At 51.7% G+C, this 17,426-nt stretch overlaps 1 protein-coding gene across 3 annotated transcripts in view; it reads right to left on the minus strand.

Moving 5' to 3' along the window:
* Positions 1 to 17,426, minus strand: part of LOC147706804 (calpain-1 catalytic subunit-like) — an 815,105-nt gene that overhangs the window by 400,181 nt on the left and 397,498 nt on the right. For all 3 annotated transcript variants that reach the window (XM_086925934.1, XM_086925935.1, XM_086925933.1), the window contains exon 9: positions 8,164 to 8,324. In XM_086925934.1, coding sequence (XP_086782060.1) covers positions 8,164 to 8,324 — 161 coding nt within the window. The remainder of the gene's footprint in view (positions 1 to 8,163; positions 8,325 to 17,426) is intronic.

Here is a 17,426-nt window from a genome sequence, read left to right on the forward strand (position 1 = left end):
GAATTTGCAGGAGGTCCGGGAAGGGTATTGTTGAACCTGGCCCTTTTTTGCAGGGTTATCCCCAAACATTTTGCTTTCTTCCTATATTTTATCTGACCTGTTTTTCTTTGCTTTAGGACTCTGGGCACTTTACCACTGTTATTCAGTGCTAACATGCATGTGCTATCTCCTTTAAATATGATGTGATTGGTCTACACCTGTTTGGCATATTTAATCTACTTGTAAGTCCCTTGTTACTTGGTATCACATATACACAGGGGCCTGTAAATTAAATGCTACTAGTGGGCCTGTAGTGCTGCTTGCGCTACTAACAGAAGAAGCCTTTCAATCCAGTTTCAGGCCTTCCACTGGAGGGCCTGCGTGCGCAGTTTACTCTCACCTTGACTTGGCATTTAAAGTTACCTGATAAGCTGAAACTCCTTTTTTACTACAAACAGGTCACCCCTAAGGTAGGTCCTAGGTAGCCCTATGGGCAGGGTGTTGTATAGCTAAAAAGAAGGACTTGTGCCTTTATTGTGTGGCGAGCCCTGGTAGTGACAAACATCCTATTTGATTTCTCACTGCTGGCAGAGCTGCTCTTCACATAGGTTAGCATTGGGAATTCCCTTATACATTTGGAAGTGGTAATTTCTGATCTGAAAGGAGTAGAGTTGCCATGGTTGGTATGTTTGGAATAGTGATGATATATCTTACTTGTTGGTGTAGATTGATTTTCATTACTATGGTAGAAATGCCACTTTTAGAAAGTGGGCATTTCACTATGCCTATGTCTATTGTGCTTTGCAGCCTGACTCCAATCCACGTCTAGGGTGGAGTGACAGCTGGGCTTTGGGCACACTTTCCAGACAGCCATGATACAGGATGGGTTGGGTGTAACAGAGGTGCAGCTACATTCATCTGCATACTGAATGGTCTTTCTGGGCTGGGAGACAGGGAGGTGGGGCAGACTTACGTTTGTATAGGCTGGGCACTGCCCTTACACAAAGGCACCCAAAGGGCTTGTTTACCCTCTACAGATAAGACATGGATAAGGTTGGGTAACCATTTCTATTTGCCCAACATGACTGTCAAAGTGAAGGAGTTTTGGCAGCTCCTGTGCACCCTGTCAGACAGGCCAGTGGCAAGATTGGGCAAGCCTAAGGCTCCCTAGAAACCACTGCAAGTGGTTGGGACTCTGTGGGGATGGACATTGTTGGTCCTCTAGACCCAATAACGGCAGAAGGGAGCTAGTATATCTTGGTGGTAGTAGACCATGCCACAAGATACCCTGATGCAATACCCTTCAGAACAGTCACTGCTCCTTTGGTGGTTAGGGCCCTACTTGGTGTGTTCACCACAGTAGGTTTCCCAAAGAAGGCTGTTTCAGAAAGGGGCTTGAATATCATGTCCAGCTATCTGAAGGTGATGTGGGAAGAATGCGGTGTTACTTAGAAGTTTCTAATAAAAGAGAGAGGGACCCCACAACCAAAGGGATGGAGTACCACAATAGACTTTCGTCAAACAAATATTCCCTTTGGGACACCTTACTATTGGAACATATATTCTCAAGACACATGTACACAAACAACAAATATTAACGTAATACTCAATTAGTGAAGCAAAATGTGAAAATAGACAAACTTATAAGAATATGCTGAACAGTTTATTCATGTTGCAAAAAGATAAAAAATATGATTAAAAACAGGGGACAGACAATTGAATCAAGGAAACAATCAAATTCCTATTTGATAAAAAGGAGGTACCAAGCAAAGTCAATTCAGCAAAGCGTCAGAATTGTCTTCAATTAATATATAGCACAATCCTCCTTTTTCTTAAGCATCGACGTGTTTCGGCGGACCTTCTAATAAAGCCACCTTCACCAGGTATATACGTATATTTTCTTCCCAAATAATTCTCGCGTACAAGTTTTTATCAAAATCAATATTCCAGGGTACGCACCTCTAACGACCTTCAAATGCCAGACAAGTTGCAAGAAGAAATTTCTCTAATACAGCAGCCTTGCACACTGCTTAAATATACCCAAATCCATGATCGATATCTCTGGCTAAACCGCATATGGATATTGACGGATAGAATGGCGGTTGCAGTATAAAATCTCAATGCTTAATGCCGTACTATACGCGCGGTATGTATTTCAGACCTCCGTTCAGGTTGTTTAAAGTCTGCCACATTTATAGGCAATGAAATACGAGCTGTTGGATGGCGGTTTCTAAATACGTCCTATTTCATCAAAATGCTACCGTGATTATCCGGACACCGGCATCCCGCGTGTGGTGCAGCTCCAGCCTGTAGACTACATTCTTCCCACATCACCTTCAGATAGCTGGACATGAAAATGCCATCAAAATATTACCTGGACATGAAAATGCCATCAAAATGCTACCGTGATTATCCGGACACCGGCATCCTGCGTGTGGTGCAGCTCCAGCCTGTAGACTACAGGCTGGAGCTGCACCACACGCGGGATGCCGGTGTCCGGATAATCACGGTAGCATTTTGATGAAATAGGACGTATTTAGAAACCGCCATCCTACAGCTCGTATTTCATCACCTATAAATGTGGCAGACTTTAAACAACCTGAACGGAGGTCTGAAATACGTACCGCGTGTATAGTACGGCATTGAGCATTGAGATTTTATACTGCAACCGCCATTCTATACGCCAATATCCATATGCGGTTTAGCCAGAGATATCGATCCTGGATTGGGGTATATTTAAGCAGTGTGCAAGGCCGCTGTATTAGAGACATTTCTTCTCGCAACTTGTCTGGCATTTGAAGGTCGTAAGAGGTGCCTACCCTGGAATATTGATTTTGATAAAAACTTTTACGCGAGAATTAATTGGGAAGACAATATATGTATACCTGATGAAGGTGGCTTTATTAGAAGGTCCGCCGAAACGCGTCGATGCTTAAGAAAAAGGAGGATTGTGCTCTATACTAATTGAAGACAATTCTGACGCTTTGCTGAATTGACTTTGTTTGGTACCTCCTTTTTATCAAATAGGAATTTGATTGTTTCCTTGAGTCAATTGTCTGTCCCCTGTTTTTAATCATATTTTTAATCTTTTTGTAACATATGAATAAACTGTTCAGCATATTCTTATAAGTTTGTCTATTTTCACATTTTGCTTCACTAATTGGGTATCACGTCAATATTTGTTGTTTGTGTACATGTGTCTTGAGAATGTATGTTCCAATAGTAAGGTGTCCCAAAGGGAATATTTGTTTGACGAAAGTTTACTTAGAAGTTTACCACCCATATCATCCCCAGACAAATATTCTGGTGGATAGGTTCAGCTCCTACAACCCAGACACAGGTCAGGGCCTTCCTTGGTCTGACTGGGTATTATAAAGCAGTAGCAGCACCCCCTCCCCTCAGCACCTTGAGACCCTCACGGGTGAGTAGCGCGCTTTACAAGTGATTGATTGATTGATACAAGATTTGTTCAGAAATATGGAACCATTGTGGCTCCCCTGACAGAACTCACTACTAAAAAGTGGCCAAAGAAGGTTATGTGGACTCCAGAGTGTCAGAAGGCCTTTGACACTCTGAAAGAGGCTATGTGTTCAGCACCAGTGTTACTGGCCCCTGACTACACAGATTAATTTGTGGTTTAGACAGATGCTTCAGAATAAGGGATTGGGCCAGTGTGGGCACAAGTAAATAAGGAGGGCTTTGCCTTCATTAGAAGGCGGCTTCTCTCCAGCGAACAGAGGTGGATGGACATTGAGACGAAAGCCTTTGCCGTGGTTTGGTCCCTAATAATGCTGAGACAGTACCTGTTTGGTACTCACTTCTGTGTTAAAACCAACCACAGACCTCAGATGGCTCATGCAGACAGGGGGGTGTGAGTTGGTAGGAGAATCTAAAGCTATTGAGGTGGTCCAATTCTCTACAGGTGATGGGCTTCACGTAGAACACAGAACTGAGCCTGCCCATGCCAATGCCGATGGACTTTTCAGGTTTTTCTACCGAGGACTACCAGAGTGTAGGTTAGATACCCATCACCTTTTGTTTAGGGTGGGGGCATGTGAGAAAGTCATCCTTTTTGCCCTGATCATCCTCATTTTCTGACTGATACTGGTGGTAACTGACTCTACATATGCCTGCCCCTGTCTCTGCTCACCAGGCCCAGTGTTTTGATTAAACTTGTATCTGGTAATTAGATGTAACTACAATTGGCATTGACATCCTACCTGTAGGTCCCTAGTAAATGGTAGGGCATGTAGATGTAGAGACCCAGCAGCTTTGAGACACTTAGGTGTACAATGCGGTGTTGACTGCTGTCATTTTGAAAATCAGTCCTGCTTTTAAATTGAAATTACATTCATATTCGAGTTTGGGTTTAACGGTACTTCCAAATAATTAGAATGTCTTATTTTTACATATAAGTCAGGCCTAGGTGCCCCCAGAGTAGGGTGCCATGTAAAGATAAGTAGGGACATTTTAAAAGATGTTTTATATGCCCTTGTGAGGGAAAAAGTACAACATTATTTTTTGCTCCATAGTAGCACTTTTGCTCCATCGGCTAACATGGGGATTCTGTAATACAGTATAGCTATTGATAGGAGACTGTTTTTCTGAGAGCAAAAATCCAGCTTTCTAGCAGCCTCTCCTGATTGGCCATCTTTAACAACCTTAGGCAACCTGCTTTGATGAGTTGATAAGTGGCCTGCATGGAGGCAGAGGTTTCTGATGGGTGGGGCTGTCTGCAGACAACAGGACAGGACAGAGGTTGAGTAAATCAAACTGGGATTCAAAGATTGCAGAACAGTAAGGAATGCCAGCCAGGCCTACCCACTCTTCCTGTAGCACCCAGCCAGATGGCAGTCCCAAGAGTGGAAGGAGGTCTGGAAAGGGTGCGTTAAGGAAAATAAGCCACACCAGTGGGTTGACTCAGCCAGGTCTTACTCCCAAGGAGAGGAATTCTCCATCTTTAATTTTAATGTGCAGTGCTTTGTGGGACATGAATATGCTGCACTTTGGAGGAAGCTGTCATGCTTCTGGGCAGCAACCTGTACCCCATTGGTCAGGGTAGCCCCCTGCTTGTCACCCCAGAACATTGAATAAAATATGTGTGAGCTGCGCAGCAGCTCATATCTGCTGCCTGAAGCTACAAAGAGAAGAAAAACTGCCCTGCTGGAACCCTGTTCTGCATCCAAAAGGATTGCACTCTGAAGGGCTGCCCCTGCTGCACACTGGGAACTACAGCCCTGGGGACTTTGCCTTGCTTCCAAAAGGATTAAACAGTGGACTTCCTGAAAGCAACAGGTTAACAGAGCTCACCTGCACCATCTCCCCCAAGATGTCCCCAGCCTGGATGTGTCCAGGTGCATTGTGGTAGTTGTAGTCCTAAACTTCAAATTACCATCTCAGAGCTTCTGGAGCCTTGAATTTGTGTTTTTGACACTTTGAACCCAGAAGTTTGGAGCAACTTTTGGAATAAACTCAACAAGGTGACCGACCGGTCTGCGTGAGTCAGGCCACCAATGTCGAACCGTGACCCGGCTTGGATGTCACGTTCCTCCTGCTGAAAGCTCCAGAGCTCAAGACCAAAAAAATTTCACCAAGTGCTCACGCTGAGCCAAGCCACCATTATTGACTCTGATCCCAACCTGAAGATGAGCCTCACTCGACAGAGAGAAGATTCTCCAGAAAAGTTTCTAAGTGCGAAGGTAAACTTTTTACCATAGCCATCCTGCTTAGTGTATCCTACCCGGGTTCCATCCAGGTCGGCCTCCGTCCCAGTCAAGCGCGACCAGATGTCTCAAGTTGGTACTATATGTTTTTAAGCACTAGAAAGTGTTTATTCTTTAAAACTCCATATCCCTATTGGATTTTTGTCGTGTGGGTGTAATTTTAACAATAAAAATATTTCCAATTTTTATAAATTGGTGGTGGATTGTTTTGTGTTTGTTGTGTCTTACTCATTCAATGTATTGGTGTTCTTAAATGCTTCACACACTTCCTCCTGCTTCGACACTGCGTGAGGGGGCGTGCAGAGTTGCAGGGAGGAGTGGTAGGACACTCATGTGCGCAGTGACAGTTTGGTCGGCCCTCTCGGGCCGCCCAAAACAGTTGTGCGCAAATCCCTGTTCTCCAGGCTGCATTGTCACAGTGCTCAGACCAATGACAACGCTGCATTGCACCATTGTGATTGGCTTAGGAGTGGGAGCCTGGCTGCCTGCGTCCTGTTCCGACCTGGATCCAGACACGGGCGAGCAGGAGAGAAGAGGCATGACCCAGCAGCAGAAAGGTAAGTTTTATTTTTATTTTTTAAAAGCAGACCGACCAGTCACACCCGCCGACGCCTGCACCCTTACCCACGAGCTGTGCCGGCTGCCCCTGCAATCCACCTTCCAACAATAAGGAGCATTCAAGACAGAGCAATTAACAAAAAAAAACATTTCCAATGCGCAAACACAAAGGAGCAAAAAGGAGTAGGCAGCAATGTCCCTCTTTAAACTGGGTATGCTACATGTAAACCATTAGAGTAAGAAAAATGATAGCCAAAAGAGGCTAACAAGAGATCATTCGTCCTTCGTATCATCAGAGGAATCCAGCAGTATGGAACACAGTCTCACTGTCCAGATCGTAATCCTTCAGTGAGGCTACAGTGGTTGAGCTACTTTTTGGAAGTCCTTCGGTGTGATGGCCTGCAGACTCTGACAGAAGACTCACTTTTAAATTCCCTATTCCTTCCCCTCTTGAAAGAGACTCATCTGGGACCAGGCACAGTCGGCACAGCTAACCGCAGCGGGGCGGTGAGGCAGGGTCAGGGTGGGGGGGGGGGGGGGGGGGAAGTCAACAGACGGAATAGGGAAAATTAAATAAATGAATAAAAAAATCCAATTCTGTCGTCTGTCGACCTCCCCTCATCTCCGTCCCCCCTCACCGCCCCACCTTGGTTACGTGGGCCAGTCACGCCTATCTGGGACGTTACTGTGGCATTCTGAGTTGTCATGCCTTTTTCACCGACAGGATACCTTACAACAGGTGATTTGCACTGAGGATTTCGAACGATAGGGATATTCACACTCCCAATGCACTGGAATAGAGATCATCCTTCAAACAAAATCGGCTTTTATTTCATAGTCTGAGATTGTTGTTCACTTGTAATATTCAGATTTGAATACCAACCGATTCCCAAATGACAGCCTTTTCTGATTTTAACAAGACTGCTCTGAATATTGTTTCATATTCAGAACTAAAGCTATTTATTTCTCTTTACTGCTACATGGCGGGCTCCTGGTAGAGTATGTAGTACCCGGTTTCTAACAATCCATGACCAAAGCCAGCTATGATTTTTAAAGGAAATCTAGATTATGACAAACGGCATTCCCCATCCTAGATACAGGACAGAGCCATCTTATGTCAGCCTTGACCAGGAGGTGCCATGCATCACATTCCATAGCGACTTAGCACACAAATTGCTATTATTGTTACTGGACATTTGCATAGCACACAATTTGCTATTACTGTAGCCTCACAATGCTTGTATAAAACCTTTACAACAAGCATTTGCAAAGCCAATATATCTGGCTTTATTGTGCCAACGCATGTGAGCACTTGCATTCACGAATGCTGTTTACATGCATTGACAAACAAATGTTATTTATAACACTAAAGCCTGCACTGTTGGTTTTCCAAGTGATAGTAAAAAGTAGCAAAATATAATGGCTTTCTGTATAGAATGCAAATAGGAGTTGGAGACTTCAATGTGGGAAACAGTGTGATGATTGAGTGCAATTTCCAGGTCAAAAATAATTTTACATACATTACGATGAAAGCACTTCCTGTGGAGTGGAATGATACACCAAATAGCCAATAGCATGAAGTGAGAAGCTAATCCTCTGGAGGGAGCCACAGCCCACACAGTGCCTATTTTAAACATTTGGTTACAATATGTTTTGCAGGCAGCTGCACTGTCAAGACAGACCTAAAACTAGCTCTGATAGACCAGAGTTTGACCCAGAATATGCAAATGCACAAAGGAATGTGTGAGACGACTTTAAAGGATAGGTTAAGGTTAGACATATGTCATTGTACTATGGAAGACTCCTTCCAAAACTAGCTTTGGGACAGAAACAGTGTGGTATAGCCTCTACAGAAGTTTGATCCTGTCTATTGCATTTGCACCGCATGTGTTGTCTCACTTACCAGGGTTTTTTCTGTTTCCACCAGCCGAGCTACCTCGACGCCAGGTGCCATCAAACATTGTGGTGTGCCACTTGCTGACGTCTTTCTTGGTAAGAGCATCTGGAGTCAAATTGCAGATCTCAAGTTTGCTTAAGTGTTGCAGGAAGTCCTTGAAGGACATCCTAAGGGGTACAAAGGGATGGGGGCACAGAGAGAGAGAGAGGTTGTGATACAAACTTCAGTTGAAGGTGAGGTGAGTAGATTTTGGGATAGGGTGATATATTTCAACTAAATCATATCAACCACTGAATTATTACAGCGAGAGAGTAAAATACAACTTTTTGTCTGTGTTAATAAATGGTAAATGAGCAACAAGCACAAACATAGGAAAGCTAGAAAAATAATCCTTTAGACTGCACACATCAGCATAATGGTAAAGTGCGGGCTAAAGGCATATAGTGCTCTGTGTCCTTCATGAAAGTTCATCTGTGGAATGCAGTGATACTAATTGAGGAACCACAATATATTTTAGAAACAAGTTCAATTGTTTTCAGACCTGGCTCAATCAAATCGAGTTGGAATGGACAGCATGGAATCTTGCGACCAGCCCACTTCTACAGTACATGACCTCTTGCTCTACTAATGTTACATGGCCCCATGATCATCATGCCCAGCTCCTGCTCTGGTGCAAGAACAATCCATGAACCACTGTATAAGGATTCAACCACATTATTACATCCGGCTCACAGCTGTGATGCAAGAACCATTCTGCACCAATGCATAAGGACCCTCTTGTATCACTGCATCCGTAGTCGCAAGCCCCCTGGATGTGCTTGATTTTTATTTTTTTTTTGTTCAAATCTGTTTTTATTGTGAACACAGCGATAAGCCTACAACCCCTTATCGGGGCCGGCCGCGCAGAGAAAAGTCAGTAGGAGTAGTTAACCAGGGGAGGTGGATTCCTTAACACAGCGCCCTGCCTACAACCCCCGGGGGGGGCGGCCGCGTGGCTTAAGGGAGCATATAGCAAGAGGTGGCCATGTGCTGGCAATGTGTCATTGTACGGGGGAGGCGCGTATGAGAAGGAGAGCAGTGGTGTCACATTTTCAAAGGCCCAACAGGGACCAAACTGCCCCAAAGGGGGGCGGAAGCCAGAGTGGCAAGCAAGAGAAAAGAAAAAGTCGGAAGAGGGAGAGCAGGGGTGAGGTGGAGAGGGGCCAGGGAGGTGTATCTGCGGTCGCCTACAAGAGGCATAAGACGCAAACCAGCACTGGGGGAAGCGACTATGAGCCTAGTCTACTTGGATCGGCAGGGATGAGGGCGTCCTCAAACAATTGCAGAGCGCGAAGCCTGGGAGGCATGTGGCGGGCATAGCTGATGGAGCACAGGTGACGCACGAGAGGTTCCCACACTGCCTTGAATCGTACCCCCCTTGATTGTATCCGCGCCGTGAGCAGCTCCATGGTCAGGACCTGCCAGAGGCGCACGAACCAGGAAGCTATTGGCGGTGCCTCAGCCCGCTTCCAGTACAGAGCAATGAGTTGTTTGGCAGCGCCTAGCATGTGAAGGGTGAGGATCCAGTCGCTGCGCGTGAGTGCTTTAAGTGTGGGGGGGTCGAATGCCCAGCAGGAGTGTGCAAACCTTCTCAGGGAGGGGAAAACCCAACACCTCCTTAATGTGACTGAGGACCTCCTTCCAAAAGACAGCCAGGGCAGGGCACGACCACCAGATGTGTATGAAGTCACCAGTCGCAGTGCCACACCTCCAGCACAGCGGCGAGGAGGCAGGGAACATTTTGCTGAGTCGCAGGGGGGTGTAGTACCATTGCGTTAGCATCTTGTACGCGTTTTCCCTCTGCGGGATGCTGCGGTAGGTTTTGGGGATGTCATTCCAGAGCCTAGACCATTGAGATGGCGTGATTTCAGTGCCAGTTGCCGTCTGCCACTGCCTCTGGTAGGGATGCGCGGGCGGAGTGGAGGGATGCTGCAAGATGTTGTAAATTTGGGAGATGAGTCGTTTCAGTCCCCCGAGGGAGCGTGCCAACTTCTCAAATGGAGTGTGCGCCCTGGAAGCAGCCTGATACATGTCGTCTCCCGAGATCCAGTGGCGCAGCTGCGCATACTGTAAGCCGGCAGTTAAAGGGAGGCTAAATTCTTCCCTGCAGTCCAGCCACGATTTAGGCGACCCACCAAGAAAAAGATCTCCTGCAACCCTGCAGTCTCCTTGGATCCAGCTCTCGAACGCCCGGGTCTGAGCAGCAGGGGGAAAGTGCGGGTTACCTGCAATGGGGGTGTGTGGAGAGGGGAACGTGGTCAGACCTTTGGACACTGCCACTCTGTCCCATACTTCAAGAACCGTCCTCGTGGGGACCGCCATGTATGCACTTCTGGAGCGCGCCACCCGCGGTAACCAAGGCAGGTCCCATATGGTGCGCCCCGTGACCACTCGGTCCATGTGGAACCAGTGCTTGTCGCTTTCGCGTGCACCCCATTCTATCACGAACCGGAGATGTGCCGCCCAATAGTAGTGGAGAAGATTCGGGCAGGCGAGGCCGCCCTGTCTCTCGGTTCCATGAGGACTTTCTGTGAGAACCGGGGTCGTTTGCCCCCCCATATGAAAGACGTGAGGTCGCGTTGGAGGTTCCTGATGCAGTGAATCGGTATCGGGGTGGGGAGGCACTGGAAGACATATAGAATGCGGGGGAGGACCGACATCTTGACCGCGTTGAGCCGCCCCAGCCAGGAAATCATCAGGGGTTTCCATTTCCGCAGGTCCGCCAGAACTTCCTTGCGGCAAGTGGCCCAGTTCCTCGAGGACCACGAGTCGAGGTGGGGAGTGAGGTCCAGACCCAGGTATTTTATGTGGTCATCCGCCCAACGGTAGGGCGTGACCCCCTTCAGGAAGGAGACCTCCTCCTCGGGGATGGTGAGGTTAAGCGCCCAAGATTTGGTGTGGTTAATTTTAAGGCCGGACGCCCGCTCGAACAGTGTGAGGGCGTCGTGCACCGCTGGGAGGGAGACTCGAGGGTCCGTGAGAGTAAGAATCAGGTCGTCCGCGAACAGCGCTACTTTGTTAGTACGCCCCCCGTGGGGGATGCCATGGATGTCGGGTGCACGCCTAATCAGCTCCGCCAGCGGCTCAACCGCCAGGGCGAACAGGAGCGGCGAGAGCGGGCATCCCTGCCTCGTGCCCCTGTGGATCGAGAGCGGCGGTGTTAGTTGGCCGTTGACCCGGATTCTAGCCTGTGGTCCAAGGTAAGGGGCCATGCACCTGGAGATCATGGTAGGGCCAAGACCTAGTTTCTCGAGGACCGCCCGCAGGAAGGTCCAGTCGACTCGGTCGAAGGCCTTTTCTGCGTCTAGCGAGAGGAGGCAGGCCGGGATTTTCCAATGGTGTACCTTTCCCACTAAGTGCGCTAACCTGCGAACATTGTCGGCCCCCTGGCGGTCCCGTATAAAACCCACCTGGTCCGGGTTCACCAGACCCGGCATGTGCGGATCCAGCCGTTTGGCCAGGATCTTAGTGTAGATCTTAAGATCGGTGTTAAGGAGGGCAATGGGGCGGTAGGAGGCACATAGGTCGGGGTCCTTCCCAGGTTTGGGGATCAGGGCAATTTCCGCCATGCCCATATCGGGGGACGGGCCAGTGGCGTCAGAAAAGGAGCTGTAGAGGCGCAGCAGATGCGGGCGGAGCTGGGTCAGGAACAGGCGATAAAAGGTCAACGGTAGTCCATCCGGCCCCGGGGTTTTCCCCACGGGGAGGTCCCCGACAGCCTCTGTCACTTCCTCCTCTTGCAGGGGGCCCTCCAACGTGGCTGCACACGCCGGGGACAGCGGGGATCCCTCAAAGTCCGCGAGTACGGCCTCCCGTGCCTCCGCAGAGGTGGGCTCCTCGGCATACAGAGAGGAGTAATAATCGACAAATGCAGCCTGTTTGGCCCTCTCAGAGGTGGCACGGGTGCCATCCTGCCGCTTGACATTGGCGATGTGGGCCCTAGCGGCACGCGCCCGCAGTCTGCCGGCTAGTAGGCGACCAACCTTGTCCCCTCCCTCGTAATACCGTTGCTTGAGCGCTAGCAGGGAGTGTTCCGCCTTGTTAGTGCGCAGGGCGCGGAGTTGCCCCCTGAGATTGGCAAGAGCTCTCTTTGTCGTCTGTGTGGGGGCGTCCTGGTCTCGGGCCTCCGCCAGCTTGATCTCACTGGCCAGGTCAGTTTCCATCTTGAACGCCTCCTTTCTCCGCGCCGCCGCCAAGGAGGTGATGTGGCCCCGAATGGTGGCCTTAAAGGCATCCCACACCGTGTGAAAGGGCAGGTCAGGGGTGTCATTAACGGTGAAATACGAGTCTATGGCGTCACGGATGCTGGCGACGTCATCTGGGTCTCGAAGGACTCTCGGCGGGAGCACCCATCTGCGTTCGCGAGTGGCACGAGCCTGGGGGTCCTGCAATAACAGCTCCACGTGGGCGTGGTCCGACAGGGAGATGTCGGATATAGCGGCAGCTAAGGAGTCTCGGGCCAGTTCAAGGGAGGTAAACAGATAGTCGATTCGGGAGTACGTCCGATGGGAATGTGAGTAGAAGGAGTAGTCTCGGGACCCCGGGTTGTGGTAGCGCCACACGTCCACTAGACCCAGGTCTGTAAGCTGCGTTCTGAGGGTAGAAGACATTGCTCCCGTGCCGTTAAAGGGGGCGCCCGCGCGATCCAGCTCGGGGTCCCAGACAAGATTGAAGTCTCCGCCCAGGATTATATTAGCGTCGCCCGACGGGAAGTGATCCCGCAAAAGTGTCTGGAGGTATTTGTCCTGCGACTGGTTGGGCGCATACACACATCCTAGAGTGAACTGTGCACAGCCTATCTGTACCGTGGCTCGGAGGAAACGCCCGTCAGTGCTTTTAAAGGGTTTCACGGGTCCCCGCCTAATGCCAGCCCTACAGAGGATTGCCACCCCCGCTGTCTTGGTGTCAGAGGATGCCCAGAACTGTGTGGGGTATCTAGGGTGCGCCATGCGTTTGATGTCCCCCCTGAGAAGGTGTGTCTCCTGGAGGAGAATAATGTCAGGGGAGTGGTGTAAGAGGTAGCGCCATATCTGCCTTCGCTTGTTGGGAGAGTTGAGCCCCTTGACGTTGAGGGAAAGGACCTTCAAGGGTGTAGGGATGTTTGCTGTCATAGCACTAAGGGGGGTTGGAGTCGCGCAAGTCCCGGCCTAGCAGACCTCCCCGCAAGCAGGACAGCAGAAGCGTCACCTCGTCTCCAGCGCGTCAACCCCCGCAGGACCCACCATGCCACCCCTCCGCAAGCGCGGGGAGAGAACAGGAAGAGAGGGATGTGTAAGGGGGAAGTAGGAAGAGAAGAGAGAAAGAAAAAAGAAAAGGCGCAGAAGGGAAACAGAACCAAAACAGGCCAACGGGGCCAGTGTACAGTGTCCCAGGTACCGGACATCCTCTACCCGAGGGTTTGGACGAACTCAGGAATGTCACTTCCTACGGGACAAAGGGAGGGAGCGGAGATCTGGATAAGTAGTGTGCAATCAAGTCGTCTCAGAGCCCGTCTACCCCGCTGCCTCGAGGTAGTCCGGGGGGGGTGCGCCGGGCCGTGGGGTCCATTCAGCCCGGTCAGGCGCCCACAGGGTGCTGGGGCTCGGTGATGCGATACTCGGCCTGGAAGAGGCAAAGGGTGTTGTCCATTCCTAGAACAGTGTGATCAGGCCACCATGATGCATGAGGGCAAAACCAAGCGCCCAGTTGGCAAGTGCGCGCTCAGGGTAGCTTGAGACACGACAGCAATGATCAGCGGCCGTCCGGCGTTGAGGGGCGATCCCCACCCTCCGAGCCAGAAGCGAGGAGTTGGGAGGCCTGCTCCTCGCGGTCGCCCTCAAGGGAGCGGATGTGTGCGATGATGTCCTGTTTGGTCTGAGAAGCAGAGAGTGCGTCCACCGGAGGGGACCGTCGGCGGGCGCGCACAGTGGACCAATCTGGGCACGGGGGGGCCTTCTCCGAGCGGGGGGGGCGAGTCGGGCTGTGGTCCGGGGACTCCGGCATGCCTAGCAGGTGCGCCGCTTCTCGGTAGGACCTGAGAGCCCTACGCTTGCCCTCCCATCTGAAGATGAGAGCAAAAGGATGGCCCCACTGATAGGAGACGTTGAGGGTCCGGAGCCTCTCGGTGATCGGGCGGAAGACCTTTCTTCTATGGAGTGTTGTGGGGGCCAAGTCCTGGAAGATCTGGATCCTGTGGCCTTCGTACCGCAGGTCTGGATTGTCCCTAGCCGCCTTCAAAATGGCCTCCTTCTCAGTAAAGTAGTGGAGTCTAGTGACGATGTCGGGCAGGAGGCCCGCTTTCCCTCCCGCTCCAAAGACTCGGTGTGCACGGTCGAGGCGCGGCGGGGTGGCGTCCTCCTCGCCCCACACCGCCTGCAAGAGCAGGGCCACGTAGGCCATGGTATTAGTCCCCTCTTCTCCAAGTGGCACACCCCGTATGCGGAGGTTGTTGCGTCGTCCCCTGTTTTCCAAGTCCTCCTGCTTGATCTGGAGCTGGATATGTTGTTCTTCAAGGGTCGCCACTCTCTGCCAGATTTGCTCTAGGTCTTCGGTGCGGGAGTCGACCGTTTTCTCCAGGCCATCAACTCCATCGCCGAGGTCGGTGACTTCCCTGCGCATTTCTTTGACGCAGGTGTGGACCTCCGTTCTGAGGGACCCAATCTCAGTCTTTAGATCAGCCATGAAGGAGGTCATGAAGGCCTGTGTCACCGGTGGAGAGTCGGCTGGCGGTGGGGGCTTCCCCCCTGATGATGATGAGGGGCCCCCGGAGGATGGTGGGGAGCCCGCCTTGCCCCACATAGAAGCTACCGATGCCCCTCTGGTCGTCGTGGGCGGGGGGTCCGGCTTGGTCCCCTTGCCGCGGGTCATGGTCCACTCGAGGCGTCACAGGGCAGTGGGGGGCAGGATCGGCTTCCACGCACAGTCACCGGGCCGAGGTGGGGGGTGTTTCGAGGAAGGTCACGCTGGTGCCCTGTGGTCTAGCTGCCCGGGTTCCACGATCTGGGGCTCAAGACCACGATGTAGGAGATGGCAGTGCGTGCCGCAGCCCTCGCAGGTCCGTAGCCGGGTCAGTCCGCTGACAAAACGTGGGACGCACTCAAGCAGGAGGAGTCCAGAATGTGTTGGGGCCGCTGGAGTGGGGGCAGATAGCGCAACCGGGGAGGCAGGGTGGCGTTGAGGCAGGAGAGGCGTTAGGTGGGCGATGGCTACAGGTGTCCCACGGCAGGTCGGGCCTGGGGTCCACAGGCGGGGGGCCTCCGAAGTCTCTTGGCGAGGCGCAGTCTCCCTGTCCCACCAGGGTCAGGGCCTATTCCCAGTGCAGCGTCCAGCCAGCCCCACCACAGCAGCCGAAGAGTGTCCAGGAGGGCCCCCCGGGCGTCCCAGCTCCCTAGCAGCGGGAAGCCCAGCGCCGGGAAAAGCAGAAGGCAAAGGCTCCCGGGGTCCCTGTGTGTTCGCGGCAGGTTCGCCCGGTCTGTGGCCCACCAGGCTTGGCAGGGCCGGGCCGTAGCAGGGAGGTGGCCAGAGGACTTGTCCAGAGGATTTGGGGCCCACCAAGGCTCAGGGATCGCTAGCACGCAGCGACCGGACTGCTCCCCAGGCCGCTGCCAGTGAGTCCAGGGCAGCCGGGGGCACCAGGGGGCACTCTGGCAGGGATCTTCTGCAAGCGGGATCGGCCCTCCGCCGAGGGGGGAAGATGGCGGGAAGACCAACCGCCAAGTCCCGCAATCGCCGGACCCCCCCGGGAAGGCGGCAGGGGGGGGGGGGGGGAGGCGGCGCGCTGCAGCTCACCGGGTGGGTCCAGCGACGGGCGATGGAGCAAGGGCTCGTGGGCAGGGGCCGCCGGCAATTCCTCGGGTCTGGGCCTGCTTTTCCCGCCGAAGCCGGGGGCTCGCGTAGACGCGGCGTCCAGGCCGCCGCTGTGTGCCCCGCTCGTGGCAGCCCGGCTCCAGCAGCTCCGGCGCGACTCCGCCGGTGACAGGCTGGTTCCGCTGGTGCAGTGAGGCCGCGGGTGGGAGCAGGGGTGCTCCGGAGCCTCACCCGGGACGCAGTGTCGGGCCTCTCCCCGGGAGCCAGTCCAGACGTGCCAGCAGAGGATCCACAGCAAGATGGCGGCCAGCGGCGACCGCGGGGGTCCCGGAGGCCGGTGCTGCAACCACTGAATTCCCCACAGCCGCTGCTCGCCGCCAAGAAAAGTCACCAGCAGGGTCGGTGGTGTACTGGGGGTCCCCAGAAGTGGATGCCCCCCAGAAACTACGCAGAAACAGGCTAATTAGAGCAGCGGGGCGACGGAGCTCAGTCGAGACACGTCCGCTCACATCGCTGTCTCTGCCACCATGTGCTTGATTTTTATGCAAGAGATGAGTTTTAAAACAATCAAGCAAAAAGACAAAACATAAAATGCACAAAAGACTACCCATGTTCTGTCAGTGGAAACAAATCAACTATTCAGGTCTCAAGTTTCATGCTTCATGCAGTCTCTCCCGCTTAGGGTCTAGTGCAAGCAAGGAAAATGGGGCATGTTGCCTACGAGTGGACAATAAACAACAGCCATAACTGGGGTGAAGATGGAACCTTACACAATGGGGCGCTGGTGGTACTGCACCTACTGCACAAATGACAGCCACACCCCTAGACAACTGTGAAGTGAAGTGCCCCCTTAAGTTTTGCATCTACTCCTGGGACAATGTATTCACCCATACTAGGACTCCAAGGACTCACTCCAGCTGGATTAAATCCCTCACTGCTGTTAACGCTTACTTCCTGTGAAGATCCTTTAATACAGCACCCATCAACATGAGTGATGCTCAACTTCTATTTCCCATCAGTGTGAAAGGGTACACTTTCTGCAAGCAGATTACCAGAAGTGTGTGGGACAAGGACACTTTCCATCCTCCTAAGAGTCAGTAGATTAGCATTTACTAGTTCCTGGGTTATAGTGATGTCCCTTGGTCTCAAGCTATGGAGTTTTTGTTATAAGTCTGCAATGGCATCACCTTGCCCAAAGCCCTGTTCCGTGAAAAGTAGATCACCAACTCAGCTAAACAGTACGCATTTCACAAAGGCAAGATTATCTGTGTGCGTGTCTAGCCCCATCACCACTCTTCACGCAATACAGTGACCTGTGACTTCTCATTGGAATGGGGTGATCGTCCGAGCTCTTGCAAAGGCTGAGTAATAGGCATGAAACTCTAGCATGGTTGCTTGACATACTGAATGCTCCTCAAGAAAGTGCCTTATATGCATAGAGATCA

Source organism: Lissotriton vulgaris, chromosome 6 (genome assembly GCF_964263255.1).
Source record: "Lissotriton vulgaris chromosome 6, aLisVul1.2, whole genome shotgun sequence".
NCBI lineage: Eukaryota > Metazoa > Chordata > Amphibia > Caudata > Salamandridae > Lissotriton > Lissotriton vulgaris.